Source organism: Carcharodon carcharias, chromosome 5 (assembly GCF_017639515.1).
Source record: "Carcharodon carcharias isolate sCarCar2 chromosome 5, sCarCar2.pri, whole genome shotgun sequence".
Taxonomy (NCBI): Eukaryota; Metazoa; Chordata; class Chondrichthyes; order Lamniformes; family Lamnidae; genus Carcharodon; species Carcharodon carcharias.
Window position 1 is genome coordinate 159,243,666 of NC_054471.1, and position 27,752 is coordinate 159,271,417.

A 27,752-nucleotide genomic window follows, 5' to 3' on the forward strand; every position below is an offset into this window, starting at 1 on the left:
AATGCCTGTCTGTGCCATGTCTATGCCCAGTGTCAGTCTGTGCCCAGTGTCTGTGCTCAATGTCAGTCTGTGCCATGTCTGTGCCATGTCTATGCCCAATGTTTGTGCACAATGTCAGTCTGTGCCATGTCTGTGCCCAGTGTCTATGCCCAGTGTTTGTGCTCAATGTCAGTCTGTGCCCAGTGCCTGTCAGAGCCTGAGTTTCTGTCTGTGCCTAGTGGCAGTCAGAGCCTGGGTTTCTGTCTGTGCCTAGTGTCAGTCAGAGCCTGGGTTTCTGTCTGTGCCCAGTGCCTGTCAGAGCCTGAGTTTCTGTCTGTGCCCAGTGCCTGTCAAACCCTGAGTTTCTGTCTGTGCCTAGTGCCAGTCAGAGCCTGGGTATTTGTCAGGGCCCAGTGTCTGTCAGTGCCCATCAGTGCCCAATGTCACACTGTGCCAAATGTCACACTGTGTCGAATGTCACTGTGCCCAATGTCTGTCTGTGCCATGTCCATGCCCAGTGCCTGTCTGTGCCTAGTGTCTGTGCCAATTGTCAGTTGGTGTCCAGTGTCGGTGACCAATGTGTGTCAGAGCCCAATGGCAGTGCGCAAGACAGCGTCCAGTGACAGTGTCCAGTACCTTCCCAGATGAACTGGCCATGGATCCTTTTGGCAAACTTGAACCAGAAGGTCTCTTTGCTGGGTTCCTGCAGCAGGACCTCGGCGGTCCAGTAGGAGGGCTCGTTCACGGCGCTCCCCGCAGCTACCATCGGCACTGCCCGCCCGAGGTCCCAGTGTCCCAGCTCCGGCCTGGATCCGCACACAAACAGCTGCCCATCGTGATCTTCCAAAGTCACCACCACCCCAAACCGCAGCAGCATTGCAAGTCTGCACACCCACTTCAGGGCCCTTTCTCTCAGTCTCCCACTGCAACGAGGATCCGTGTAACTAAATCCTGACACAGAAACAGTGATCGTCCCCACCCCCCGACACTCATTGGCTCCTTATGCGGCGTGAACTCAAGCAAACAGCGAATGGGCCGCGGGAGAAACTGTGGTTGGATCTCCCTCGCTACCCAGCCACTCGAAATAGCCCTGGAGTATTTACAGCCAGAGAGACATGGGAGGGCAAGTTACCGTCCTGCACAAAATCACATCAAACCATTTGCTCAGTACTCAAGACAATAAGTCACTTTGCTGTTTGTATCCCTCTCCTAATCCTAGTCTCCAGATTTCACTGTGTGTATCTTTTCCTGTACTGTCTGTATCTCTACCAAACTTACTCAGAATTTTACTGTCCGTACCTCTCTTCCAGCGTTACTCTCTGATCTTTGTTCTCTCTAAATTTCTGCAAAAATGGTTTGATGGCTCTTGCTCCTGGAATGGTTGATTGAGACGATAGGGAGGAATTCTCTTATGGAAATCCAAACTAGAGCAGTGAGGTTGGAGGGAACAGAGGATCCCCACCATTTCTTCAGAGCAGAGATCATAGGACCATCTGTGCCAGAAATGTCCTGGCACTCCTTTCGAAATTTCCTAAGTGCATGTCATTGTGCTGTGCCCAGTTTAGAATGCATAGCTACAGGAAGACTTGCATTTATGTAGCATCTTTCACATTCTCATAACATCCCAACTTCATGGCCAATAGTCCACCTTTGAAGTGTAGTCACTGGGTAAGAAAATAGAGCAGACAATTTGTGCTTAGGAAGATCCCTCGAATTTGATTAAAGACTGGTTAATTTGTTTAAGTGCTGTAGGCTGAGGAAGGAATATTGGCCAGGCCACCAGGAAAACTCCCCTGCTCTACAAATAATGTCACTGGATCTTTTATGCCACCTGGACAGGCAGCTGGAGCCTTGGTATAATGTTTCATCCAAAAGACAGCACGTCCAACCATGCAGCACTCCCCCACTACTGCACCCAGAGTGTTAGCCTAGAATGTGTGCTCACGTCTCTGCAGTGGAACTTTCATCAATAGGCAGTTTCTAGAATATTTACCACTTTGTTGGCTGTTAAGTCAGTACTGGCTGTAAACTTAAATATTTACCTTTGAAAATTTTAACTTAAAGAATTCTAATGATTTCCTGAATGGGTTTTTTTTAAAAGCAGCCAGATTGCATGAGGATTCCTTTAAAAATATAAATTGCATGTTTCATGGTATAATAAGTCTTGATAACACCTTGGCCTTGAAGATTAGTGCATAGGCCTTGTAGAAGTTAGTAACTAGTGAGTTATACAGGAACTGGAAGGATTTAAGTAGGCAGAATGTTTCTGTACCAAACAGAATGTGTCCTGAGGGGACTAAAGGAATAAATTAGTGATGCTTTAGCTGATATTTTTCAGAACTTAGTGAATACTGAAGGTGATACTTAAAGAACTTAAGAATGGCACGTGGAGTTCCATTGAAAATGTAAAGAATTTGCAAGTGGTTACTTGGTAGCACAGAGCTTGGGTATTGCTGAATGAAGATACGTATGTTGAGACTTTTTGTATTGCACTCATCAGGACCAATGTAAGAGTGCCAAATTTCAAAGGGAGCAACAATTTATACTGCATGAGAAAAGGGGGCTAATTGATTGGTAAGTTCACTCTGATTGGTTGAGGCATTCACATGGCAAATGTACAAGGGAACTCAAAGCTTGCTAGAAACTAAATTCATACGCAGGGACCTGTCCTTTCAGGCAAAAGGAATATGTCCAGGTATTGCACCTTTTTTGAATAAACAAAAGCATGTGGAACAATAGTTCCCTGGTGTATTCTCCGTGGCAATGCCTCAACCAGAGTTGACTTGTCAACCTTATTCTCATAGAATATTGTTGCTCCCTTTGAAATTCAGCATTCTTGTGTCTTCCTAATAAGGATGAAAAGCTTCGAGAGCATGTCCCTTCTTTCAACAAAATTTGCAAATGGTTCTTGTGATCAAACCAATCTTTTTTTATCAGCTTAACGTTGCCTCTTTTATTGTATTATAATTTGTGCCTCTATTTCTAAAACCTAAGATATCCTGGGTTTCTGTTACACCTTTCCCAACTTGTCCTTCCACATGAAGATCTGTGTATCAGAAATGCTAAATCTCTTGGCTTCTTATAGTCAGTGGTGTATATTCCTATCGGTCTTCTTCCTAAATTTATCACCTCAGCTTGCTCTGTATTTAATTCCATCTGACATCTCTCTTCCCAATCTACTAACCTGTGTCCTCCTTAAAGCATATACTTTCTTCTTCAGTTAACCACCTACTTTTAAGTTACATATATAGGACAGAAGGCAGCCATTCAGCTGCTTAAGCCTGTTCTGTGAAGAATTTCTCTCCTGAATGGCCTGCCTCTGATTTTAAGATTAAAACTAGACTCCAAAGGTCTATCTTGTACTGCAGATTCAGTCAGTGTAAAAATTGTACAATAAGCAAAATTGCCAGAATTTTGCAGTTTACTCGGTACTTACAGAAACAGGCCATTTGGCCCAATTGATCAATGCCAGTGTTCATGCTCCACACAAATCTCCTTCCACCTCTTTTCACCTGATTGTAACAGCATATCTTTGTATTCCTTTCTCCCTTACCTACATACCTGGCTTCCCCTTTGCATTTCTCCTATTCGCCTCTACTCCTTCAAGTTCCATATTCTCATCACTCTCAGGTTAGAGAAGTTTCTCCTGAATTCCTGATCGAATTTATTATTGACTATCTTAGATTTACGGTCTGTAGTTTCAGACTGACGAGTGGAAATTTCCGATAATTTAAATCTATTGGTGCCAAAATAGAGCATTGCAATCCAGTGAACTGACGGGAACTTTATAGCAGAGAGCCTCGGGAGAAACTAACATTTTCACAAGTAGCAGAGAGTACGGAAGAAAACTCGCACAGACAGAGAACGGCTTTCACTTTGTGAATAAGTATTTATTGATCTGCCTACAAAATGTTGTAGGACAATTACAGAAAACACAACCTTTGGCTTTCTGCAGCAATGTGAATCCATTGTCCCTGCAAAGTCAGTTTGTATTCAACTTTTTTCTAGCACGTTGCATCCATGCTGAGTTCTCATTCACAGACAGTACATTTTTAAGCTGACACTTCATGTTTTAAGGAGATGCGCTTACCAGTTTTGCAATTACATCAAGCAGTACCATTCAGACACCCTGAGTGATGGCACTACCTTCACACGCACAAAGCAGGCAAGGACCTGACTCCCTTTTAAAAGCAGCAGCTAGGGGGAGTGCACCACCTCCTACTAAAAACACCAAATCCCTGACAATTATTTCATTATCAAGGAACAGCGACCAAAGAGAAAGTAGTTAAACGTCCCAAGACAGTTCTGCCGAAAGTTTAACCCGTCCTTTCCTGACTCAGAGGCTGCATTCCATTCTAAATAAATTCTTTTTTTGAAGGTTGATTTTCCTCTCACAGTCTCTTGCTGGGGGTTGGGGAGGCGGGGGGGGGGGGGGGTAAAGTTAAATGGAAAATCAGAGGGTTTCCCGCTACTTGTTTAAAGAGATGGAAGATCATAATGAACAGGTGAATCTCAACCCTTCCCGACCATGGTTGATTTTCCTCAATGCACTGTAAAGAAATTCTGCCATAAATCAGGCATTGTGTGGAACAAATCAGATCACATTCTGTCCCCAATCTTCCCCTGGATATGTGGACCTCAACCACCTCCCTCTCCCCACCCCACTTACTGCCATAAAAGTGCCCCTGAAGAAAATGCAACCCTTGCTGCTTTAAGACAGTTACCCTATTGCTAATTATTTGTCAGTCACTTTGTCTTCTTGGGTCCATTAGTTTCACAAACAGCGGGTTATTGCTCGTGAAACCTCTCTCTCCAACTAAGGATTTCCTTGCTGTTCCAGAAGAGCAGCTCTACTGCATGGCGAGCAGTATTTCTGCAATGTCAGGCCTGTCAGTAGGGTTGCTGCTGGGATGGAAGAAGATCACAGTCCCGTGTTGATTCAAACCAAAGTCACCACCAAGCTGTCAGGGAAGAAAAGTAGATAATGAAATTCTCCTTCATATCTGGTTTGCTAGCAACCTGGGGGAGATTTGGTGAGGCAAGGCCCTTCCTGTCAGCCTAACTTAGAAACATGCACAGGTCAGAAAGGAAATTCTGATGAAAGGTCATCGACCTTTGTTCTTCTCTATCTCTCTTTCTCCACAGATGCTGCCTGACCTGCTGAATATTTCCAGCATTCTTCATTTTATTTCAGAAAGAATTTCTTTAGTGCTGCACTGTCAGAGCAGTGAAGATTTTGAACCGAGGACCCCTTCTGCCTGCTTGGATGATGTAAAAGATCCCATGGCATTGTTTTGAAGAAACGCAGGGGAGTTTGCCTCATTGTCTTAGACAATATTTATCCCTCAATCAACTTCACAAAAGAACATATTGTCGTTATCACATTGCTATTTGTGGGAGCTTGCAGTACACAAATTGGCAGCTGCGATTCCTACATCACAACAGTTACTACACTTCAAAAAATACTTAAGACCATAAGACATAGGAGCAGAAATTAGGCCATTCAGCCCATTGAGTCTGCTCCGCCATTCAATCATGGCTGATAAGTTTCTCAACCCCATTATCCCGTCTTCTCCCCATAACCTTTGATCTCCTTACCAATCAAGAACCTATCTATCTCGGTCTTAAGTACACTCAATGACCTGGCCTCCACAGACTTCTGTGGCAATGAATTCCATAGATTCACCACTCTCTGGCTAAAGAAGTTTCTCCTCATCTCTGTTCTAAAAGGTCTTCCCTTTACTCTGAGGCTGTGCCCTCGGATCCTAGTCTCTCCTACTAATGGATACATCTTCCCCACGCCCAGGCCTTTCAGTATTCTGTAAGTTTCAATCAAATCCCCCCTATCCTTCTAAACTCCATCCAGTATAGACCCAGAGTCCTCAAACGTTCCTCATATGTTAAGCCTTTCGTTCCTGGGATCATTCTCATGAACCTCCTCTGGACCCTCTCCAGGACCAGCACATCCTTCCTGAGATACGGGGCCAAAAATTGCTCACAATATTCTAAATGTGGTCTGACCAGAGCCTTATAAAGTCTCAGCAGCACATCCCTGCTTTTATATTCTAGTCCTCTCGAAATAAATGCCAACAATGCATTTGCCTTCATAACTACCGACTCAACCTGCAAGTTAACCTTAAGAGAATCCTGGACTAGGACTCCCAAGTCCCTTTGCACTCCAGATTTCTGAATTCTCTCCCCATTTAGAAAATAGTCTATGCCTCTATTCTTCCTACCAAAGTGCATGACCTCACACTTCCCCAGGTTATATTCCATCTGCCACTTCATTGCCCATTCTCCTAACCTGTCCAAATCCTTCTGCAGCCTCCCCGCCTCCTCAATACTACCTGTCCCTCCACCTATCTTTGTATCATCCACAAACTTAGCCAGGATGCCCTCAGTTCCTTCATCTAGATCATTAATGTATAAAGTGAAAAGTTGTGGTCCCAACACTAACCCCTGCGGAACTCCACTAGTCACCGGCCGCCATCCTGAGAAGGACCCCCTTATCCCCACTCTCTGCCTCCTGCCAGACAGCCAATCTTCTATCCATGGTAGTGGCTTGCCTCTAACACCCTGGGCTCTTATCTTACTGAGCAGCCTCATTGATTGTAATGCGATTTGAAATATCCGATGGTCATGTAAATTGCTAAATAAATGCAAATCTACCTTTTATAACACCTATTGCAACCTCAGGACATCCCAAAACACCTTAATAAATACTTTTGACATCTAGTCAGGTTATCTTAAATCTGGTTACCGACACTTCTGTTAGTGGGAACAGCTTCTTCCTATTTGCTCTATCAAAGGCCTCTCATAATCTTGAACACCTTTGTTATATCCCTCAAAACCTCAGCTGCGTATAATTATTATACAAAGCAAGAAATTCAGCTAAAATACAAAAGAGATGGAATTGCTCCGAATTTAAGTAATATACTAGGAAATAGAATATATACATATTTATTGGATAATGGAACCTTTTTAAAGTAAGTCAATTTATTTTATGTTAAAAGAAAACTAGCATTTACATAGCACTTTCATGACCTCAGGACATCCCAATGCACTTTCCAGCCAACTAAGTAATTTTTGAAGTGTACTCACCCATTGTAATGCAGGAAATATAGCAGCCAATTTGTGCACAGCAAGATCCCACAAATAGCCAGATCCCACAAATATGATAATAACCAGATAATCTCTTTTAATGATATTGGTTGAGGGATAAATATAGGCCAGAGCACCAGGGAGAAGACTCCTGCTCTCAATCTTCAAATAATGACATGGGATCTTTCATTTGAGAGGGCAGACTGGGTCTCAGCTAAACATTTTATCTGAAAGATGGCACTGCCAACAATGCAGCACTTCTTCAGTACTGCACTGGGTTTGTCGATTTTAATTTTGTGTTGAAGTGTCTGGAGTGGGATTTGAATCCACAGCTTTCTGACACAGGCGAGTATGCTACCAATTGAGGCCAAGGTTGACATTTACATTCATAGCAAATGACCGAGGGCATGAGGAGCTCCTGACATTTCGTATGTTTTTCTCACTCAATTTCCAATTTTTGATCACAGTTGACCACATGGAACAGCAAAAGGAAGAAGAAACAGACAGCAAAGTTTTGGCAAAAGACTAGATTCTGTGGCGCTATTTTGGAAATGCCTGTTCAGATGCTGGAGGTGCTCAACATTCAGGTAAGCGAGGTGGATGCCTGAATATAACCTTTATTCAGTTATTTAAAAGGTGACACTTAACTGACCTGGTGAGGATCATCCACAATGTTTTCCATTTTTTTTGGTAAGGAGCGTTTGCAGACTACTTGCTCAGCGTAGTAGGAAAGGATGCTGACATTCCAGACCTTTTCAATGGATGCTCCCAAACCAAACGCATGGTATAACTGCAAAAGAAACAGGTGAGATTCAAGTGTTACTAAAACCCTGTAGGACACAATGGAGTAGATATTTGACCCCTGTCCTTGCTGACCTGCACTGGCTCACTGCCTATCAATGCTTCAACTTGAACATCTTTATTCTCCCTTTCAAACCCTTCTATTGCCTTGTTCTGTCACTATATCTGGAACTGCCCTCAGCCTTCCACCCTACTGAGATACCTGCACTCTTCCACCTTTGGCCTCAAGCACCCTTGATTTTCATCACTCCACCACTGGTGGCTGTGCCTCAGCTGTTTAGGACCTAAGCTCTGGAATTTCCTCTCTAAACCTCTCTGCCTCTCTCCCACTCTCTCCTGCTTTAAGATGCTGGTTAAAACCCATCTCTTTGACCAAACTTCCTTTCACCTGTCCTATAACTAAATATGGGTTTGGTAACAAATTGTGTTTGATAATGCTCCACTGAAGCACCCTGACATTAAAGGCGTTATATAAATAAAAGTTATTGCTGTGGTTGTCCGGTGGAATGAAAATTAGGCAAGTTCTGTATCAGGCAGGTGATCTCTTCCCTTCAAACCTGGGAGTTCTCAATCAGTCCCTCAGCAAATGTGCTTAAATTCTCACCTTCTCAAGGGATCCAGAATTAATTTGGACCAGGCAAGATCAGGTTCAGAAATTTCAAGGAGAAAACATCTCCAGTTAGCAACAGTTTAGTAATCTTAAGGCATATTTAGTTTTTTTTTGTTATATTTAAGTACAGTCGCCAGTAGAGAGCCCAACGTGAGTATGTCATCCTCCACAGCTCTTTCTTTAAACCTGTAACCATTGAAGGGATGTTGGAAGGCAGGGCGCTGTAATTCCCATCTTGATAGAATCATACAGCACAGAAGGAGGCCAGTGTGCCTGTTCCAGCTCTTTGAAAGTACTAGCCAATTAGCTCCACGCCCCTGCTCGCTCCCCATAGCCTTGCAAATGTTTCCTTTTTTGTTATTTATCAAACTCCCTTTTGAAAGTTGCAATTGAATCCACTTCCACCGCCCTTTCTGGCAGTGAATTCCAGATCACAATAACTCACCAAGTAAAAAACATTCTCATCTCTCAACTGATTCTCTTATCTTGAATCTGCGTCCTCTGTTACTGATCCTCCTGCTATTGTGTTCATGGTGTTGGGGGGTGGGGAGTTGGCTCTTTCTCCCAGCTCAGCAGAGGAGATACAAAGGAGAGAGAAAGGGAAGGAGACACAGACAGGGAAGAAAAATAGAAACATTAAACAAGAGGAGTGAAGAGATGAAAAGCTGTAACACAAGCAGCAGACAGAGAGGAAAAGGAAATAAATAGGTGTAGGAAAAGAGAGTCAGGTCACCGAGGGAAAATCAGAACTGCTGCAAATTTTCAGCTTCATTAATTTCAAACTGCGAGTGACCTTGAACAAATGATCTCAAAAACATTCTTCAGCTTGGTTACACTAAACACAAAGTTAGTACAGAGTCAAAGTACACAGAGATTTCAATTGAGAGGATCAAACAAAATTCATCACTAACACATTATTAAAGTATTCACCAGAGTTGAGGGATTTCAGTTATGTGGAGACACTGGATATTCTCTTTACTGCAGAGAAGGTTGCAAGGAGAGTTAATGGAGATGTTCAAAACCAAGGGGATTTAATAGAGTAGATAGGAAGAAACTGTTTCCACTAGTAGCAGGGTCAGTAACCAAATACACAGATGTGAGACCATTGGAAAGAACCAGGGGTGAGGGACTCTTTTTTTTTTTACACAGGGGGTTCTTCTGATCTGGAATGTTTTTCTTATTCACACGTGGGATGTGGGTGTCGCTGGCTAGGCCAGCATTTATTGCCCATCACTAGTTGCCCTTGAGAAGATGATGGTGAGCTGCCTTCTTGAACTGCTGCAGTCCACGTGGTGTAGGTAAACCCACAGTGCTGTTAGGGAGGGAGTTCCAGGATTTTGGCACAGCAACAGTGAAGGAATGGTAATATATTTCCAAGTTCGGATGGTTTGTGGCTTAGAGGGGAACTTCCAGGTGGTAGTGTTCTGATGCATCAGCTGCCCTTGTCCTTCTAGACGGTAGTGGTCGTGGGTTTGGAAGGTGCTGTCGAAGGAGCCTTAGTGAACTCCTGCAGTGCATCTTGTAGATGGTACACACTGTTGCTACTGTGTGTTGGTGATGGAGGGAGTGAATGTTTGTGAATGGGCTAACAATCAAGTGGGCTGCTTTGTCCTGGATGGTGTTGAACTTCTTGAGTGTTGTTGGAGCTGCACCCATCCAGGCAAGTGGAGAGTATTCCATCATGCTCCTGACTTGTGCCTTGTAGATGGTGGACAGGCTTTGGGTGTCAAAAGGTGAGTTACTCGCTGCAGGGTTCCTAGCCTCTGACCTGCTCTTGTAGCCACAGTATTTATATGGCTAGTCCAGTTCAGTTTATAGTCAAAGGTAACCCCCCTCCAGGATGTTGATAGTGGGGGATTCAGCAATGGTAATGCCATTGAATGTCAAGGGGTGATGATTAGATTCTCTCTTGTTGGAGATGTTCATTGCTTGGTATTTGTGCAGTTTGAATGTTACTTGCCACTTGTCAGCCCAAGCCTGGATATTGTCCTGGTCTTGAACATGGACTGCTTCAGTATCTGAGAAGTCACGAATGGTACTGAACATTGTGCAATCATCAGTGAACATTCCCACTTCTGACCTTATGATGGAAGGAAGGTCATTGATGAAGCAGCTGAAGATAGTGGGGCCTATGTCACTACCCTGAAGAATTTCTGCAGTGATGTCCTGGAGCTGAGATGACTGACATCCAACAACCACAACCATCTTCCTTTGTGCTAGATATGACTCCAACCAGCGGAGAGTTTTCCCCTTGATTCCCACTGACTCCAGTTTTGCTAGGGCTCCTTGATGCCACACTTGGTCAAATGTGGCCTTGATGTCAAGGGTAGTCATTCTCACCTCACCTCGGGAGTTCAGCTCTTTTGTCCATGTTTGAACCAAGGCTGTAATGAGGCCAAGAGCTGAGTGACCCTGGCGGAACTGGCAGGTTATTACTAAGCAAGTGCCAATTCGTAGCACTGTTGATGACCACTTCCATCACTTTACTGATGATGGAGAGTAGTCTGATGAGGCGGTAATTGGCCGGGTTGGATTTGTCCTACTTTTGGGTACAGGACATATCTGGACAATTTTCCACTTTGCTGGGTAGATGCCAGTGTTGTAGCTGTATTGAAACAGTTTGGCTAGGGGCGTGGCAAGTCCTGGAGCACAAGTCTTCAGTACTATTGCTGGAATATTATCAGGGCCCATATCCTTTGTAGCATTCAGTAAAATCAGCCATTTCTTGATGTCACATAGAGTGAAACGAATTGGCTGAAGACTGGCATCTGTGATGCTGGGGACATCCAGAGGAGACTCAGATGGATCATCCAATCGACACTTCTGACTGAAGATTGTTGCGAATGCTTCAGTCTTATCTTTGGCGCTGATGTGCTGGGCTCCTCCGTTATTGAGGATGGGGATATCTGTGGAGCCTCCTCCTCCAGTGAGTTGTTTAACTGTCCACCACCATTCAAGACTGGATGTGGCAGGACTGCAGAGCTTGGATCTGATCTGTTGGTTGTGGGATCGCTTAACTCTGTCTATCACTTGCTGCTTATGCTGTTAAGCACACAAATAGTCCTGAGTTGCAGCTTCACCAGGTACACCTCATTTTTAGGTATGTCTCGTGCTGCTCCTGGCATGCCCTCCTGCACTCTTCATTGAACCAGGGTTGATCCTCTGTTTTGATCATAATGGTAGAGTGGGGGATATGCCAGGCCATGAGGTTACAGATTGTATTTGAGTACAATTCTGCTGCTGCTGATGGCCCACAGTGCCTCATGGATGCCCAGTCTTGAGTTGCTAGATCTGTTTGAAGCTATCCCATTTAGTAGACTGGCTGTGCCACACGACACGATGGAGTATCCTCAATGTGAAGGCAGGACTTCATCTCCACAAGAATTGGGCAGTGGTCACTCCTACCAATGCTGTCATCGACAGATGCATCTGAGGCAGGTGAGGTCAAGTGAATGCATTGTCCTAAAGGGTGGTTAGACCATAAGACATAGGAGCAGAAGTAGGCCATTCGGCTCCGCCATTCAATGAGATCATGGCTGATCATCCTCAACTCCACTCCACTTTCCTGCCTTACCCCCATAACCCTTGATTTCCTGACTGATTAAAAATTTGTCTATATCAGCCTTGAATATGCTTAATGACCCAGCCTCTACAGCTCTTGGTTGAAGCAGATTTGATATTAACTTTCAAAAGGAAATTGAATTGGTGAAGTTTATGGGAAAGTGCAGGGGGAGTGGGATTAATTGGATAACTCTTTCAAAGAGCCGGCACAGGCACAATGGGCCATAAGGCCTCCTTGAATGCAGTATGATTCTATTGTATCCCTGTTGGGATCACCATCTTTACTTTGCAAACCATTGAAAGCATGTAAAATGTGAAGCACCCGGCGTCTGGGATCCAACAACATGTCATAGGGACACTTGGTCTCTTGAAGCCACTGGACAGCTCCTTCATGGCAGCCAAACGAGATCACCAGGACCTTCAGTGGAACAGCATCAAGAAAGTTCTGTGCCAAACACAACAAAACCGACAATTAGCAGGACTTCCCATTCATTAACAGCTTGCATTTATATAGCACTTGGGAGTGTTATCAGTAATATGGCCTCTAAATTTTGTTTGTTGTGTGTGGCCAGTTTATTTCGCTGTACAATATGGTCTGGATTGCTGAGCAGCTTGGCAAAACATTGGTTAGCAGCCAAAAATCTGAGCATCTTAGGAGATATCGGGAAAAGTGACCAAAAGCTTAGTTAATGAGGTGGGTCTGTTTCGACAGGGAGGTGTGTGCAGTTTATATAGCCCCACTACTCTGCAGATTGCACCATTAGTTTAAATGTTTAATTCATTCACCAAAATGGCCAATTATTTACCTTTGCTACTGTTACCCAGAATAAAAGGGACTTTAACCAGGCTTCTTTCAATAAACTCAGGATGATTGACTTATTATAAAACATAACCTCTTTTTTAAAACAAGTTGCAAGAATTGATTAACACATAATTTGTAATGTGGAAGTGTACCTAGCTATCCCTCTTAAAATTCCCCAGAACACACACACCACATACACACTAACAGGCACACATAAACACACACACACAGGACAAACATTTAGGGTGTCTGCAGAGATGGGTGGTTGAAGAAAACGCTTTATAAAACAATGGATACAATTCACAGGATTTCAATGCTGTCAATCTGGAGCTCCCTCGTGTGAAGACAGTCCCAGCAGATGCCTGGAAGTTCTCACCAATGGAGCTTTGGTGTGGGGGAAAGTAGAGCCAGATAAATCCTTCTCATCTCAGCGTCTCGGGTTTCCAAAGACAGACAAATTCCTCTGAGTTGAGGATTCCTAGCTAGATGCTGATGACCATTCTATTTCAGGCAAAGAAAGCGCAAGCTGGGCAGTTTCATTTTCTCAGTCCATTCCCAACCAAGTTCAAACAAAAAAGTTCAAAACTTAAAGCTTATCTTCATCAGGTGATTTCCAGTAAATCACTAACCTTTGCCTTTAAACCTGTTATTTTTCCCATTAATTAAAGTAATTGCAGTTAGAATAAGCAAAAGCGCTCCCCCGTCAAGGGCCATGCTGGTCAGTTAGCTGAAGTCATGTGGCTTCCTAGAAAAGGCATGCTCATTGATACTCCAAGGTGGACTTATGAGCCTTTTAAAAAAAAAATCCAGGTCAGCTTCCAAGTGTCTGGAAGATAAGGTTCTAACATATCTTTTTAAAAAATGGAGGCATAGCAAGGTTTGGGAGGGAACCCAAGAGCTTAGAGCCTAGGCATAGAAGGCAGGGTCACCAACGGTGAGGAAATCAGGTTGCTCACCTAGGTTGGCTCCTGGTCCTATAATGCCTCAACAGTAAAATCCTCATCCTTATTTTCAAATCCTTCCGTTACCTCATCCCTCTACATCAAAGTAACTTCCTCCAGCCCCGCAACTACCTTCCAGATTTCTGTGGTCCTCTAATTCTGCCCTTTTGCACATCCTGAAACGTGGCAGCCGTGGTTCAGTGTGTAGCACACTTGCCTCTGAATCACAAGGTTCTGGGTCCAAGTCCTAATCCAGATCTTGAGTACAAAAATCCAAGACTGACACTACAGTGCAGTATTAAGGATGCATGACACTGTTAGAGGTGCCCTCTTTCAGATGAGATGTTAAACTGAGACCTGCTCAGGTGGATGTAAAAAAGATCCCATGGCATTATTTCGAAGAAGAGCAGTTTGTGGGAGTTTGCTGAACTACAGATTAGCTGCTGCATTTCCTACATTACAATAATGACTACACTTCAAAAAGTATTTCATTGGTTGTAAAGCGTTTTGAGACGTCCAGTGGTCATGAAAACACTATATAAATGCAAGTCTTTCTTTTTTTTCTTTTATCCATGATTTTAATCACTTCAGAAGTGTGGAAACCTCTCTGTCTCTTTACCTCTTTCTTGTCTTTTAAGGCGCTCCTTAAAACCTACTTCTTTAATCAGGTTATTGGTCACCTGTGCTAATTCCTCGGTGTCAAATGTTGGCTGATAACACTCATGTGAAGTGCCTTGAGCATTGAATGCAAGCTGATGTTTGTTTATAACCCTGTACACTGCTACACACAGATGAATCACTTTGTTACTTTTGTTTCTTATGCCACCTAATTAAAAGCGACATTAAACAAGTTAAACAATATTCACATGTTGCAGGGAAACTTGACATCTTGGTTTCTGAGTGAGTAAAAATGGGGAGATGAAGCAGTGGCTTTAATTGCAAACTGCTCCCATTAAACTCTCAACATAGAATTTTTCAATCAGGCAGTATTGAAAATGAATGTGGGTTTTTGGACATCAGTTGAGCAGATGAAATCCTCCAAGAGCAGCTGATTTTAAAGAATAAAACTGGGACTGGAATGCTGCCCCATTCACACATTTGATAATCACTGGTGTCCACAATTTCTTCAACACCTTAAGTTTTGGCCAACATCAGTTAGAGGGGATGAGATATATGAGGTAACTGCACCACAATCATAGTGAGCAAACTGCTCACCTCTGCCCAAAATAGTTGTTGCACTTAACACGGTTTGCATTATTTGCCCGATTTAAATGATTGCCCACTTTAAATGTAGACACTCTGAAGGGGTGGGAATTGTACCTGATTCTTCTGAAGCTGTGCCAGATGATCTCGTCACGGTAATCAGGCAAAGTGCCTCAGCAAGACCAGCAGCAGCATCTCCTTGGACTGGAGGAACTCTTCAAGTCGAATTTCTCTATAATGGAAACCAAAACAAGAAGAAGCCAGGTCTTTATCCTGCTCCCTTTCATCTGTTAAACACTGAGCTCCTACTTAGTGCACTCATTTTATAAGAAAGAACTTCAAATTATAAAAGTGCCAGGTATCAATAGGAATGGGAGGATTAAAGAGATGGACCAATGGAAGAATCAGGGAACTGGAGAGATGGAATTTACTGGGAAAGTTGGGGGGCTGAAGGGATGGAATTTAATGGAGAGATAGGGATAAAGAGGTGTTTTCACTGGGAGAGTCGAGGTCTGAAATGATGTACTTCAGTGTGAGAGTTGGCTGATGAAGAGATGGACTTCAATGGGACAGTTGGCAAACCAGACAGTTGAATTTTGATGGAGAGTTAAGGGATAGGCTTCAAACAGCCAAATGGCCTATTCTCATTCCTGATTACTCTCATACTTTTATCAAAGTTTGAATCTCTTTAGACTAGAGATGTGCAGATGAAATATACGAACATATGAATTAAGAGCAGTAGGCCATTCGGCCCCTTGAGTCTGCTCTGCCATTCAATAAGATCATGGGTGATTTGATTGTGGCTTCAACTCCACTTTCCTGTCTACCCCCTATACCCTTTGGCTCCCTTGTTAATCAAGAATCTATCTAACTCAGTCTTTAAAATATTCAACGATTCTGCCTCCACTGTTCTTTGGGGAAGAGAATTCCAGAGAAACAGAAAAAAATTCTCCCTATCTGAATTAAATGGGAGACCCTTATTTTTAAACTCTGTCCTTTAGTTCTACTCTCTCCCACAAGGGAAAACATCCTCTCAGCATCCACCCTAAAGTCCCCTCAGGATCTTATACGTTTCAATAAGATCACCTCTCATTCTTCTGAACTCCAATGGATACAGGCCCAACCTTTCCATGAAGGATAACTTCTTCACCCGAGGAATCAATCAAGTGAACCTTCTCTGAACTGCTTCTAATGCAATTATGTCCTTTCTTAAATAAGGAGACCAAAACTGTACACAGTACTCAAGATGTGGTCTCACCAATACCCTATATGACCGCAGCAAAAGATCCCTACTTTTATATTGCATTCCCCATTGCAATAAACAACAACATTCCATTTGCCTTTCTAATCACTGCAGACTAACCTTGTGTGATTCATGCAGCAGGACACCCTCTTTACCTCTCCCATTTAAATAGTATCAACACCCTGGGGGTTATCACTGTCGGAAAATGAACTAGACTAGCCATATAAATATTGTGCCTACAAGAGGAGGTCAGAGGCTAGGAATCATGTGATGAGTAACTCACCTCCTGACTCCTCAAAGAGTGTCCACCATCTACAAAACACAAGTCAGGAGTGTGATGGAATACTATCGATTTGCCTGGATGAATGCAGCTCCAACAACACTCAAGAAGCTCAACATTGTCCAGGACAAAGCAGCCCGCTTGATTGGCACCCCATCCACTACTGACGAACAGTGGCAGCAGTGTGTACCATCTACAAGAAGCACTGCAACAACTCACCAAGGCTCCTTCAAAAGCAACTCCCAAACCCATAACCTCTATCACCTAGAAGGACAAGGGCAGCAGACACATGGGAACACCAGCACCTGGAAATTCCCCTCCAAGTCACACACCCATCCTGACTTGGAACCATATCGCTGTTTCTTCACTGTCACTCGGTCAAAATTCTAGAACTCCCTTGCTAACAGTATTGTGGGTGTTCCTACAACACATGGATTGCAGTGGTTTAAGGCGGCAGTTCACCATCACCTTCTCAAGGGCAAGTAGGGGTGGGCAATAAATGCTGGCCTAACCAGCGATGCCTACATCCCACGAAAAAATAAAAAAATGCTGCTTTTTTATTCTTCCTGCCATAGTGGAAAAGTTCACATTTTCCCACATTATATGCCATCTGCCAATTTTTTTGCCCACTCATTTAACCTTTCTATATCCTTTTGCAGGTTCCTTATGTCCTCTTCACAATTCACTTTCCTACCTATGTTTGTGTCGTCGGCAAATTTAGCAACCATACAGTTGGTCTAGTCATCCAAGTCATTAATATAAATTGTAAATATTTGAGGCCCCGGCACTGATCTCTGTGGCACTCCGCTCGTTACATCTTGCCAACCTGAAAATGACCCATTTATGCCTACTCAGTTTCCTGTTAGCTAACCAATCCTCTATCCATGCTAATATGTTATCCCTTACACCATGAGCTCTTATTTTATGTAGTAACCTTTGATGTAGCACTTTGTCAAATGCCTTCTGGAAATCCTAAGTATATCACATCCACAGGTTCTCCTTTATTCACGTTACTTGTTACTTCCTCTAAGAACTAGTAAATTATGACTTTCTTTTCACAAAACCATGTTGACTTTTCCCGATTGCTTCGAGATTTTCAAAGTGCCCTGTTACAACTTACTTAATAATAGACTCAAATGATCGCAGCAGCACTCAAACCTGCAATCTTCTGATAATGCCACGGTTCACACCTAATTAGACTCCTTAGCCATTAGGCCATGCCACCACACATTAGATCTCTACATATTACCCTGAAAGCAGGCGAGTTGTTAAAGGGATCATTAAGTGGTTAATTGGTGAAATTTCCTGCCATCAATCCGGAGATTTTTTTCCCAGGATATTTTTCCATTATTTTCCCAGAGTTAGTACGAGCACTTACCTCCCACTTCTCACATCAGTGAATGTCATGTGTCCAGGAACCTGTGTTCCCAATGTCAGCTGGGCCTGGAAGCAGTTGGCCTTTAATCTGGCATCCACATCACTCAGGAAGCAATTCCACTCCGACTAAGATCACAGAGACATGACAGACACCAATTAGTGTGACAGGAGTTTCCTGAATGGAAAATCAACGTGTCCCCCCACCCCAAGCCTGGTCCACAAATATTTTGTTAGAAATTGTTATACATCATGGGCTGCAAATAACTTGGAGAAATATCACTGTCCCTTCATGACCACTGGATCCAACTCCTGGAATTTCCTACCCATTCTATTGCCACAAGGGCTGCAGATCAAGGAGAAGACCACTACCAGATACACACTGGACAATAATGCCAGCCTTGCCAATGATGCCCATATCCCAAGAATAAATAAATGATCAAGGAGACATCAACATATCCAGACAGTCTAATTTGATGACCATATCAAAGCAAGGAATAAAAGGATTAACTAACTCACTGTGCAGGAATTAGTAATTCAAAATTATTTCATTGGCTGCGAAGGGCTTTGGGATGTCCTGAGGATTCGACAGCAGCTATATAAATACAAGTTATTTCAAGCTTCTAGGGATTCTAAGTGGCCTATTCTTCAACAAGGTTCACCTGTTACCAAGAGCAAGTTTTGATTGCTCTTGGGGAGCATTACAGGTTGGATTAGGGGATGTTTATATTACAATGGAGACTATGACAATAACAAAGCCCTGGCTCAAAGAAGGGCAGGACTGGGTGTTAAATATTCCTGGACACAAGATGTTCAGGAAAGATAGGAAAGGAAGGAAGGAAAGGGAAGGGGCAGCAGTATTGCTTAAGGAAGACCTTGCAGTGCTGGAGAGAGAGAATGGCCCTCAGGGGCCAAGGACAGAACCTTTCTGGCTGGAGTTAAGGAACAAAAAGAATGCAATTACATTGCTCAGTGTAGTCTGGAGGCCACCAAGAAAGTAAAGGAACAAACTTACAAGGAAATTACAGGGAGGTGCAAGAATTATAGAGTAGTTACAATGGAATCTGAATATAGACTGCACAATGTTCCAATGAAGGGGAATGATAGGGCAAACAAATCCAGAACTCCCTGGATGACAAAAGATTAAGATGAAGAAGAAAAAGTGTGCTTACGATGGATGTCAGGTGAACCATGAACCGGGCTGAATATAAAAGATTCAGAGGGGAATTAAAAAGTAAAAAGAGAAGCTAACATAAAAGGAAATCCAAAACTCTTCTATAGGCATATAAATAGTAAAAGTATGGTAGAAAGAGAAATGAGGCCGCACAGGGACCATAAAGATGATTTATGCATGGAGGTAGGGAGCATGCCTGAGGAATTAAATGAATAGTTTGCATCTGTCTTTACCAAGGAAGATGATGCTACCCAGGCCACGGTGAAAAAGGAGGTAATTCAGGCATTTGAAGGGTTTAAAATTGATAAGGAGGAGGTATTGGATGGGGTGTCTGTACTTAAGGTTGATAAAGCACCAGGACCAGAAGAGATGCATCCAAGGATAATGAGGGAAGACAGAGCGGAAATTTTGGAAGCAGTGGCCATAATTTTCCAACCTGCCTTAGACCCAAGGGTCATACCAGAGTACTGGAGAATTGTGAATGCTACATTCTTGTTCAAAAAAGGGTGTAAAGATAAGTCTAGCAACAACAGGTCAGTCAGTTTAATGTCAGTTATAGGGAAGCTTCTGGAAACAATAATTCAGGCTAAATTAATAATCACTTTGGCGAATGCAGGTTAATTAAGGAAAGCCAGCATGGATTTGTTAAGGGCAAATCATGTTTAACTAACCTGTCTGAGATTTTTCAATGAGGTAACAGAGAGGGTTGGTAAAGGTAATGCTGTTGAGATAGTTTACATGGTTTTCCAAAGGCGTTTGATGAAAATGCAGCACAATAGATTTGTGAGCAAAGTTAGAGCTCATGGAATAAAAGGGACAGCGGCAACATGGATATGGAACTGGTTGAGTGACAGGAAACAGAGAGTAGTGGTTAATGGATGTTTTTCGGACTGGAGGACGATTTAAAGTCAAGTTCCCCAGGGGTCAGTGTTGGGACCCCTGCGCTTCCTGATATATATTAATGAACAAGGTGGACAGGGCACAATTTCAAAACTTGCGGATGATATAAAACTTGCAACTATTGTGAACTACGAGGACAATTGTATAGAACTTGAAAAGGACATAGACAAGTTGGTGGATTGGGTGAGCAGACAGCAGATGAAGTTCAATGCAGAGAAATGTGAATTGATTCATTTTGGTAGGAAGAACATGGAAAGACAATATAAAACAAAGGGTACAATTCTAAAGGGGGTGCAGGAGCAGAAGGACCTGGGGTGTATAAATTATTGAAGGTGGCAGGACATGTTGAGACAGCAGTTAATAAAGCATAGGCCAGCCTAGGCTTTATCCATTGGAGCACAGAATACGAAAGCAAGGAAATTATGTTACACTGGTTTGGCCTCAGCTGGAGTATTGTGTCCAGTTCTGGGCACCACACTTAAGGGAGGATAGGAAGGTGTGAGAGAGGAGAAAATATTTATGAAAATGGTTCCAGGGATGAGGAACTTCAGTTACACAGATGGATTGGAGTAGTTGGGACTGGTTTCCTTGGATAAGAGAAGGTTGAGAGAAGATTTGATGGATGTATTCAAAATCACAAGGGGTCTGAATAGATAGGGAGAAACTGTTTCCATTGGTGGAAGAATCAGGAACTAGAGGGTACAGTTTTAAGGTGATTGGCAGAAGAAGCAATTGGGACATGAGGAAAACCTTTTCCAAGCAGTGAATGGTTGGGATCAGGAATGAGCTGCCCGAGAGTGTGATGAAGACAGATTCAATTGAGGCTTTCAAGAGGGAATTAGATTATTATCTGAAAAGGAAGAATGTGCAGGGCTACGGGGAGAAGGCCGGGCCAGCACAGACATGATGCCTTCTGCGCCGTAACCATTCTATGGTTCATTCTAATCAAATTATCACAGTCTCATCCCAATACTAGACCTAAGGGGCGTAAGGCAGGTGTTAAGGTCCAAAAGTAACTGTTATGTGAGGATGTATACCCACTCCTTCGTACTGAGTCAGGCTGCATTTACACTGTAACACAGCAAGGGCAGTGGTGAGCAATAAAGACACTTTGCACCCCACCAACACTGCTATAATATCAATCTATTCTCAGAAATTTGGTTGAGGGAAAACTCTGGGGGTGGGAAAGGGAAATTTTAACCTAAACAGCCATCAGGAAATTAAGGGGATGGGGTGCAATGCTGCTTTCACATCCCACCAGATTTTATCCTCCCGTGGAATCAACATCAGAAGGGGTATAAATTCAGCAGTTCACCATATCCCATGGGATTCCCACTGGTGGGTTTGATTAAAATTGTCCATGCTATTTCAACACAAATCTGGTGAGAGATGACAATGCATCAAAGGTTATCTCAACAGTCAATGTGTGTGTGTACATACAGGTGAACATACAGCTTAAAATCCATTACCTCAAACTGCATCAAATCTTCCACCTGATCCCGGACAGAAGCAGAGCTGTCATATATAAATTAAGTATATAGTTGGTGCCCAATATATTGTTATAGTCAAGACACATAAATTGAACTTTACCCACCCCACCTCCCCAACCCTCACCCTGCATGGTTCATATTCCTTTGAGTAAAGAAGATTAAGGGACAATCTAATTGAGGTGTTTAAGACGGTAAAGATGCTGACAGAGTAGACAGAGAGAAACAATTCCCTCCTGTAGGAGAGACCAGAACAAGGGGACGTAAATCTTAAAACCAGAGCTAGGCCATTCAGGAGTTGATGTCAACAACCCTTCTTCAAACAAAGGGTATTAAAAGTCTGGAAGTCTCACCCCAGCCCCACACCATTGCTGTTAAGACTGGGGTCAATTGAAAATTTCAAAACTGATACTGACAGCATTTTATTAGGCAAGGGTATTAAGGGTTCCAGAACAAAAACCTTGAGTTGGAGTTAAGAAACAGATCAACCATGGATGGCAGAACAGGCTCGAAAGGCTGAAGAGCCTCCTCCTGTTCCGATCGTTACTCCACTCGTCAAAGAAGCAATGCAAATTTCAAACCCACATCTCTCAGAACACTAACCGGTAAAACGTCTTCCACAGGTCTTCGGCATCACTCCTCTTTTGCACATGCAAACTTTAGTGAGGGAAAAAGCATTCTTCAGTTAGCTTCAACATGAAAATATCCAGAGGTCTGATTTGTTTTGCTGTTTGTTGAGATTTACATTCGAGTGTACCTTGCCCCTGATTATGTCACCCTGGATTCTGCTTGTACATTATTCAATGTGATGGCAAAGGTGAAACTGAAATACATCTCATATTCGACTCGGAAAATTAACTGTTTCTCTCTCCACAGACGCTGCCAGACCTGCTGAGTTTTTCCAGCATTTTCTGTTTTGATTTGTGACATGAAGCTGTGTCTTGACATGGTGACCATGACACATGTTTGTAGGTGTCAGCCCTGGTTCAGTGGGCACCACTCTTGCCTCGGAGTCAAAAGGTTGTGTGTTCAAGTCCCCACTACAGAGACTTGAGCATATCACCCAGGCAGGACCGAGGGAGCTCTGCACTGTCAGAAGTGCCACCTTTCATCCCCATGGTTCTACTTCAAAGAGCAGTGAAGCTCCCTTTGGTGTTCTAGCCAATATTTATCCTTCAACCAACATTACCAAAACTGACCATCTGGTCATTGTCACATTGTTGACTTTGGGTTCTTGTTGTTTGAAAATTGGCTGTGGCGTTTCCTACATTACAACAGTATTCAGAAGTACTTCATTGGCTGCAAAACATTTTGGGGCATCCTGAGATCATGCAAGACACCACATAAATGCAACACGTTCTTTCTTCATATTGCTGACTGCATGTAAAAATCACCAGACATATGACAGAAGTGACTCCATTGCTTACCTGCTGAGAAAGTTTGCATATAAGTTAATCATTCCAGCCAGCTGACCTATCTTCTGGGAAACAAACTCTTGCAACTTTTCTGAAAGAGCAAACACAAAGGGGCATGGAGTTGGATAAAGTCAGGGTGACGTGGGAAGCTGAAAATGGATTGAGTGGGATTAAGAATATGCGTCCTTGCCACAGCACACAACTGGACAGTTAAGGAAAGTTTACCCTTACTGTCTCCAATGAAGTGATTCCAAAATCTTAGAAACAGTCAAGGCTTCATCTTAAGAAGGGAAATCAGTAGAATTGTAAAAGCTGAAGTGCACCATCTTGGGATGCTCTCCGCACCCCCCCCCCCCCTTAATGTTCCAAGACACTGGCTGTACAAGTTCCATTCCTCAAGGGGGTTGTAATTTGATTACTTCCCCCCAGCCCAACCTTGCAGCCTCTTGGTCCACACAGAGACTTAAGCTTTCAGCTATTGCATTATACCTCCCTCTGCATTATAAGTCACTGGGACCAATTACAACATGGAGGGAGGGAGGGGGAAGGTTGGCCCCTCAGGTCTCTCCATCTTCTGATGTTGTGTCCGGCCTTCCCCCTCTCTCCCCCTTCCCTCCAGATTTCTAGGTTCTTCATAGTAATTGACACATTGGTGCTGAGGCAGGAGCAGGGGTTGAGACAGGGTTGGGGTTTAGAGGTTACTGCATCACTGCCATGTGACCCTTGAATGTAGCAATGAACCACAAACTGTTGGTTAAAGGGGACAGGTTCGACTCTCCCTCCCTTCCATTCACTAAAGTCTGTCCCCTTTAACCAGCTCCCCCTCCCCGGGCCGGACCTTTAACCGCACCTCCGCTACTCTCCGCCCTCGCTGCGGCCAAGATCGCCTTGCCGGCCGCCGACAGCGTTCCCAGGGCCCGCAGCAGCTCCGCTTTCCCCGGGCCGTCCATCACTGTCGCTTCCTGAGTCCGCACTTCCGCATGCACACGGATTGGGGGAGGCAGTGGGAGGAACACAACCCTGAAGAGGAGGGAAAGAAACACTCAATGTGATCAGTGTAAGGGCTTCTTTCTGTAACTGTTTCACTTTGTCCTCCTCACTGTTTCTCTGCCAATACGCGCAATCAGCTGTATCGCTTGGTCTTTCTTTTGTTGTTTGTTTCGCTCTTTCTTAATTTTTATCCCCCCTCCCCCCCCCTTTTCTTTCAGTTTGCCCCTTTCCTTTTCTTTATCTCGCATTTTCTTAAAACTTCATAACTGATGGCTTCCATTTCTAGGCTTCACCTGTTGACAAGCCCAGAGTAAACAGCGACCTATACTCGGATAACAACACAGCCAAAAGTCAGAAAAAATAAACCAGGGTTTAATGCTGGGGGCAGGGGCACTCGGCCCGTTGTGCCTGTGCCAGCACCAGCTCTTTCAAAGAACCATTCACACTTCACAAAGTTCTTATGATGCGCTTTAAATGTCATGTGATCATGAACGGTGCTATATAAATGCAAGTGTTTGTTTGTTCCACTCCCCTACTCATACCCTGCAAATGTTTCCTTTTCAAGTAATTCCCTTTTGAAAGTTACTATTGAATCTCCTTCCATTGCACTTTCAGCCAGTACATTCCAATTTTAATAATTCACTGATTTATGGAAAAGTTCTCATCTCCCCTCTGTTGCCAATTAGCTTACACCATGTGTCCTCTGGTCATTGACCCTCCTGGTAATGGAATCGAATAGACTGCAAAACCAAGGAAGTAATGTGCAGTCCAGACTCAAGGCCAGGTTTTTGGAGTAGAATGGGTAATTTAGCTGTGCTCTCACTCCCACTTTCTGTGCTGTGCTGACCATGTGGGGATCAATCCCAACCAATCTCTTCTGCAGTAATTTCCCAAAATATCTCAAAACTTGTATAATTGACACATTATAGAAACTCTTTCAAAATGCAAGATTAAAGTTGGAGAATTATGGCAGCAAATATATTTCTATCAGTCAGTTGAGATTAAGTGCGAATTGAATGGTAAGCCCTGTAAGGACAGAACATTGTTGCGTGCTTGGATTCCAGACAATGCATTTTTAACTTCTTATCACCATTGTATGGGATAATTTTTGTTATTGTGTAAAATGTTCCAAATATCTAAATGTTCCTTTTAACACAAGAGTCAAAAAGATCATATATGGCACAGAAGGAGGCCATTCAGCCCATCAAGTCCATGCCAGCTGTCCTTGGAGCAATCCAGTCAGTCCTACTCATCCGCTCAATCCCCATTGCCCTGTAAGTTTATTTCCTTCAAGTGCCCATCCAATTTCCTTTTGAAATCATTGTTTTCATTCCCACAACCCTCATGAGCAGTGAGTTCCAGGTAATCTCACTGACTGATTTTAAAAAGTTCTTCCTCACATCCCCCATGCATCTCTTGCCAAAAATCTTAAATCTGTGTCCCGCAGTCCTTGTACTGTCAATGGGAACACTTTTTTCCTTGTCTACCTTTCCAAACCTATTGTTATGATCCCAGATGCAATTACCCTTGGTCAAGCCTGATCCCAGGGTGGAACCCAGCTTGATAGATCCTAACTTTTATTTGTTTGTTTAGGGACATGGACAATAGCTACTGAACAGAGTCACAGGAGTCAGCTGATGAGCTTTAAAAAGAATAAGACATTTATTCAACAAGAAAAGATGAACTATATTACTATACTCCACCCACAACCATACCTTTACAGATAAATGCAGATTTGTAAGTTACAATAGCTATCTTAGACTCTAATGTTCACAGCAAGTACATCGTCCATGGACCAATAGGCGCCCTGTGTCAGACACACCACACTCTGAAACCAAGTGACAGATGCCACCTCACCAGATGCTATGGATCTCTCCTCAACTCCCTCCCAGATGCTTGTCACACCATGAGCCAACCAGTCACACTGCACTCTGCCTTTCACATGAGGGTTACCAATCTACCAATCTCCGCTCTCCAAAACCTCGCCTTTGAATCTTCTCCCAAACCGATTCTTTCTTTCAGGCACCTTCCGCAAGCGTCAAACTCTCCTTCTGATGTTCCTGTTCCCTGGGTCACCACATGCATTCAAGCTGACTTCCATGCACTCTCTCTCACCAACTCAGCCATCACTAGTACCACTGTTTTACATGTCCATAACAAAGAGTTAAAGACCTTCGATTGTTTCTTTAGACCTTCTTGCCTCTTGCAAGCTTTACTCGGTTTAAACCTGCTTTCTGTAGCTTCTGTCTTTTTAAATCTGTAGCTTGGAGCCTTTCTCTCTGCCCCTCACTCTTAACTACATTAACAGGACCTTTTCCAGGTTCCTGTCCTTCCTTTGACTAGAAGGTCTGCTTGGGACATTCCCCTGTTTCTGTCTTACTCTTTTGGCCTTGGGACCTTGTGGTTTTTTTGGGAAATCTGTAGCTCCCCCTCCCAGTGCCCAGTCTCGCTGGAATCATGGCTTCAAAACTTAAAACTGCTGTTTATCTAGTCTTTGTGTGTGTGTCTATGGGAGAGACCTGCTGGATAACAGCACTGTTTTTTCTACTCTTTGTTTGCTTAACTTAACTTACAGTCATAAAACTCTCATTGGAAATACAAGCTCCTTTTAAAGTGAAACAAAAACTAAATTTGACCTTTCTTAACACACATACAGAAATACAAATCAAACTTAAATCTTAAAGCTAAAACTCATTCCTAACACCTACAAATGCCAATATAACTTACTTAAACTGTCTGTATTTCCTAACACTATCATAATCTTGTACACCTCTATCGAGTCTCCTCTCAACCTCCTTTCCTCCAAGGCTAACAACACCAGCTTCTCCAACCTAACCTTATAATTAAAATCCAACATCTCTGGAACCACCCTGGCAAATCTCCTCTGCACCCTCTCAAGGGTCCTCACATCCTTCCTAAAATGTGACAACCAGAACTGGACACAATACTCCAGCTGGGGCCTAACAAAAGCTTTTGTATTCAATAACTCTATTTATGAAACCCAGGATCCCATTTGCTTTGCTAGCTACTCTCTCAATATGTTCTGCTATTTTCAAAGATCTATGTACATGAACACCCAAGTCCCTCTGTACTACACACTCCTTAGAATTGTGCCATTTGGTCTACATTGCCTCTCCCTATCCCTTCGGCCAAAATATATCATTTCTATATCAAATTCCATCTGTCACTTGCCTCCCATTCTGCTAGACTATGTCATGTTGGTGGCGATTCATATCATTCTCATTATTTGCCACTCCTTCAAGTTCGACATCACAGTAAATTTTGAAATTCTACTGCATTCCAAGATCCAAGTCATTCATATATAGCAAAAAAAGGTCCTAGCACTAACACTATCCACTGCCTACCGTCCTCCAACCTGAAAAATAACTAACTTGCTATTTTCTATCCTTAAGCTTATTTTCATCCAGGAAATTCAATTAGATTAGTAAAGCATGATCTGCGTTTTACAAAACTGTTTTGGCTCTCCTTAATTAACTCAACCTCTCTTAGACCCTATTGATTTTTTTCCCCCTGATTATTGTTTTTAAAATCTTACCCACCACTAACTGGCCTGTCATTGCTAGGAATCTCCTTACATCCTTTCTTCAATAAGGATGTCAAATTTGCCACATTTCAATCCTCTGGCACCTCCCTGTATCTAGGGAAGATTGGAATATTATGGCGCGCCCATCCGTTATCTCCAACCCCACTTCCTTCAGCAACCTAGGATGCAAGCCATCTGGACCAGTAACTTACCTACCCTAAAGTATAGCCAACCTTTCCAGTACCACCTACCCCTCAATTTTCACTCCATTCATTGCTCCTACCATCTCCGATTCCACCGATATTGTCAGATTCCCCTTCCTTAGTAAACAAGAACTCATTAAGTAT

General features: G+C 43.2%; 2 protein-coding genes across 2 annotated transcripts in view; both read right to left on the reverse strand.

Moving 5' to 3' along the window:
• Window positions 1-879, reverse strand: part of epm2a (EPM2A glucan phosphatase, laforin) — a 279,188-nt gene extending 278,309 nt beyond the window's left edge. Inside the window, exon 1 of the mRNA XM_041187658.1 lies at window positions 616-879. Within this exon, the coding sequence (XP_041043592.1) occupies window positions 616-856 (241 nt within the window). The 5' untranslated portion in view covers window positions 857-879. The remainder of the gene's footprint in view (window positions 1-615) is intronic.
• A 2,969-nt stretch (window positions 880-3,848) lies between these two features.
• On the reverse strand, window positions 3,849-27,691 carry selenol (selenoprotein L). The gene is made up of 10 exons (XM_041187410.1): window positions 27,657-27,691; window positions 23,722-23,891; window positions 22,884-22,962; window positions 22,060-22,113; window positions 21,439-21,484; window positions 17,900-18,024; window positions 15,116-15,230; window positions 12,375-12,497; window positions 7,733-7,870; window positions 3,849-4,940 (listed from the first exon to the last, which is right to left on the reverse strand). The coding sequence occupies exons 1-7, from the start codon at window positions 27,689-27,691 to the stop codon at window positions 15,158-15,160; spliced, it is 582 nt and encodes a 193-aa protein (XP_041043344.1). The 3' UTR covers window positions 3,849-4,940; window positions 7,733-7,870; window positions 12,375-12,497; window positions 15,116-15,157.
• Between the last annotated feature and the right edge of the window lie 61 nt (window positions 27,692-27,752).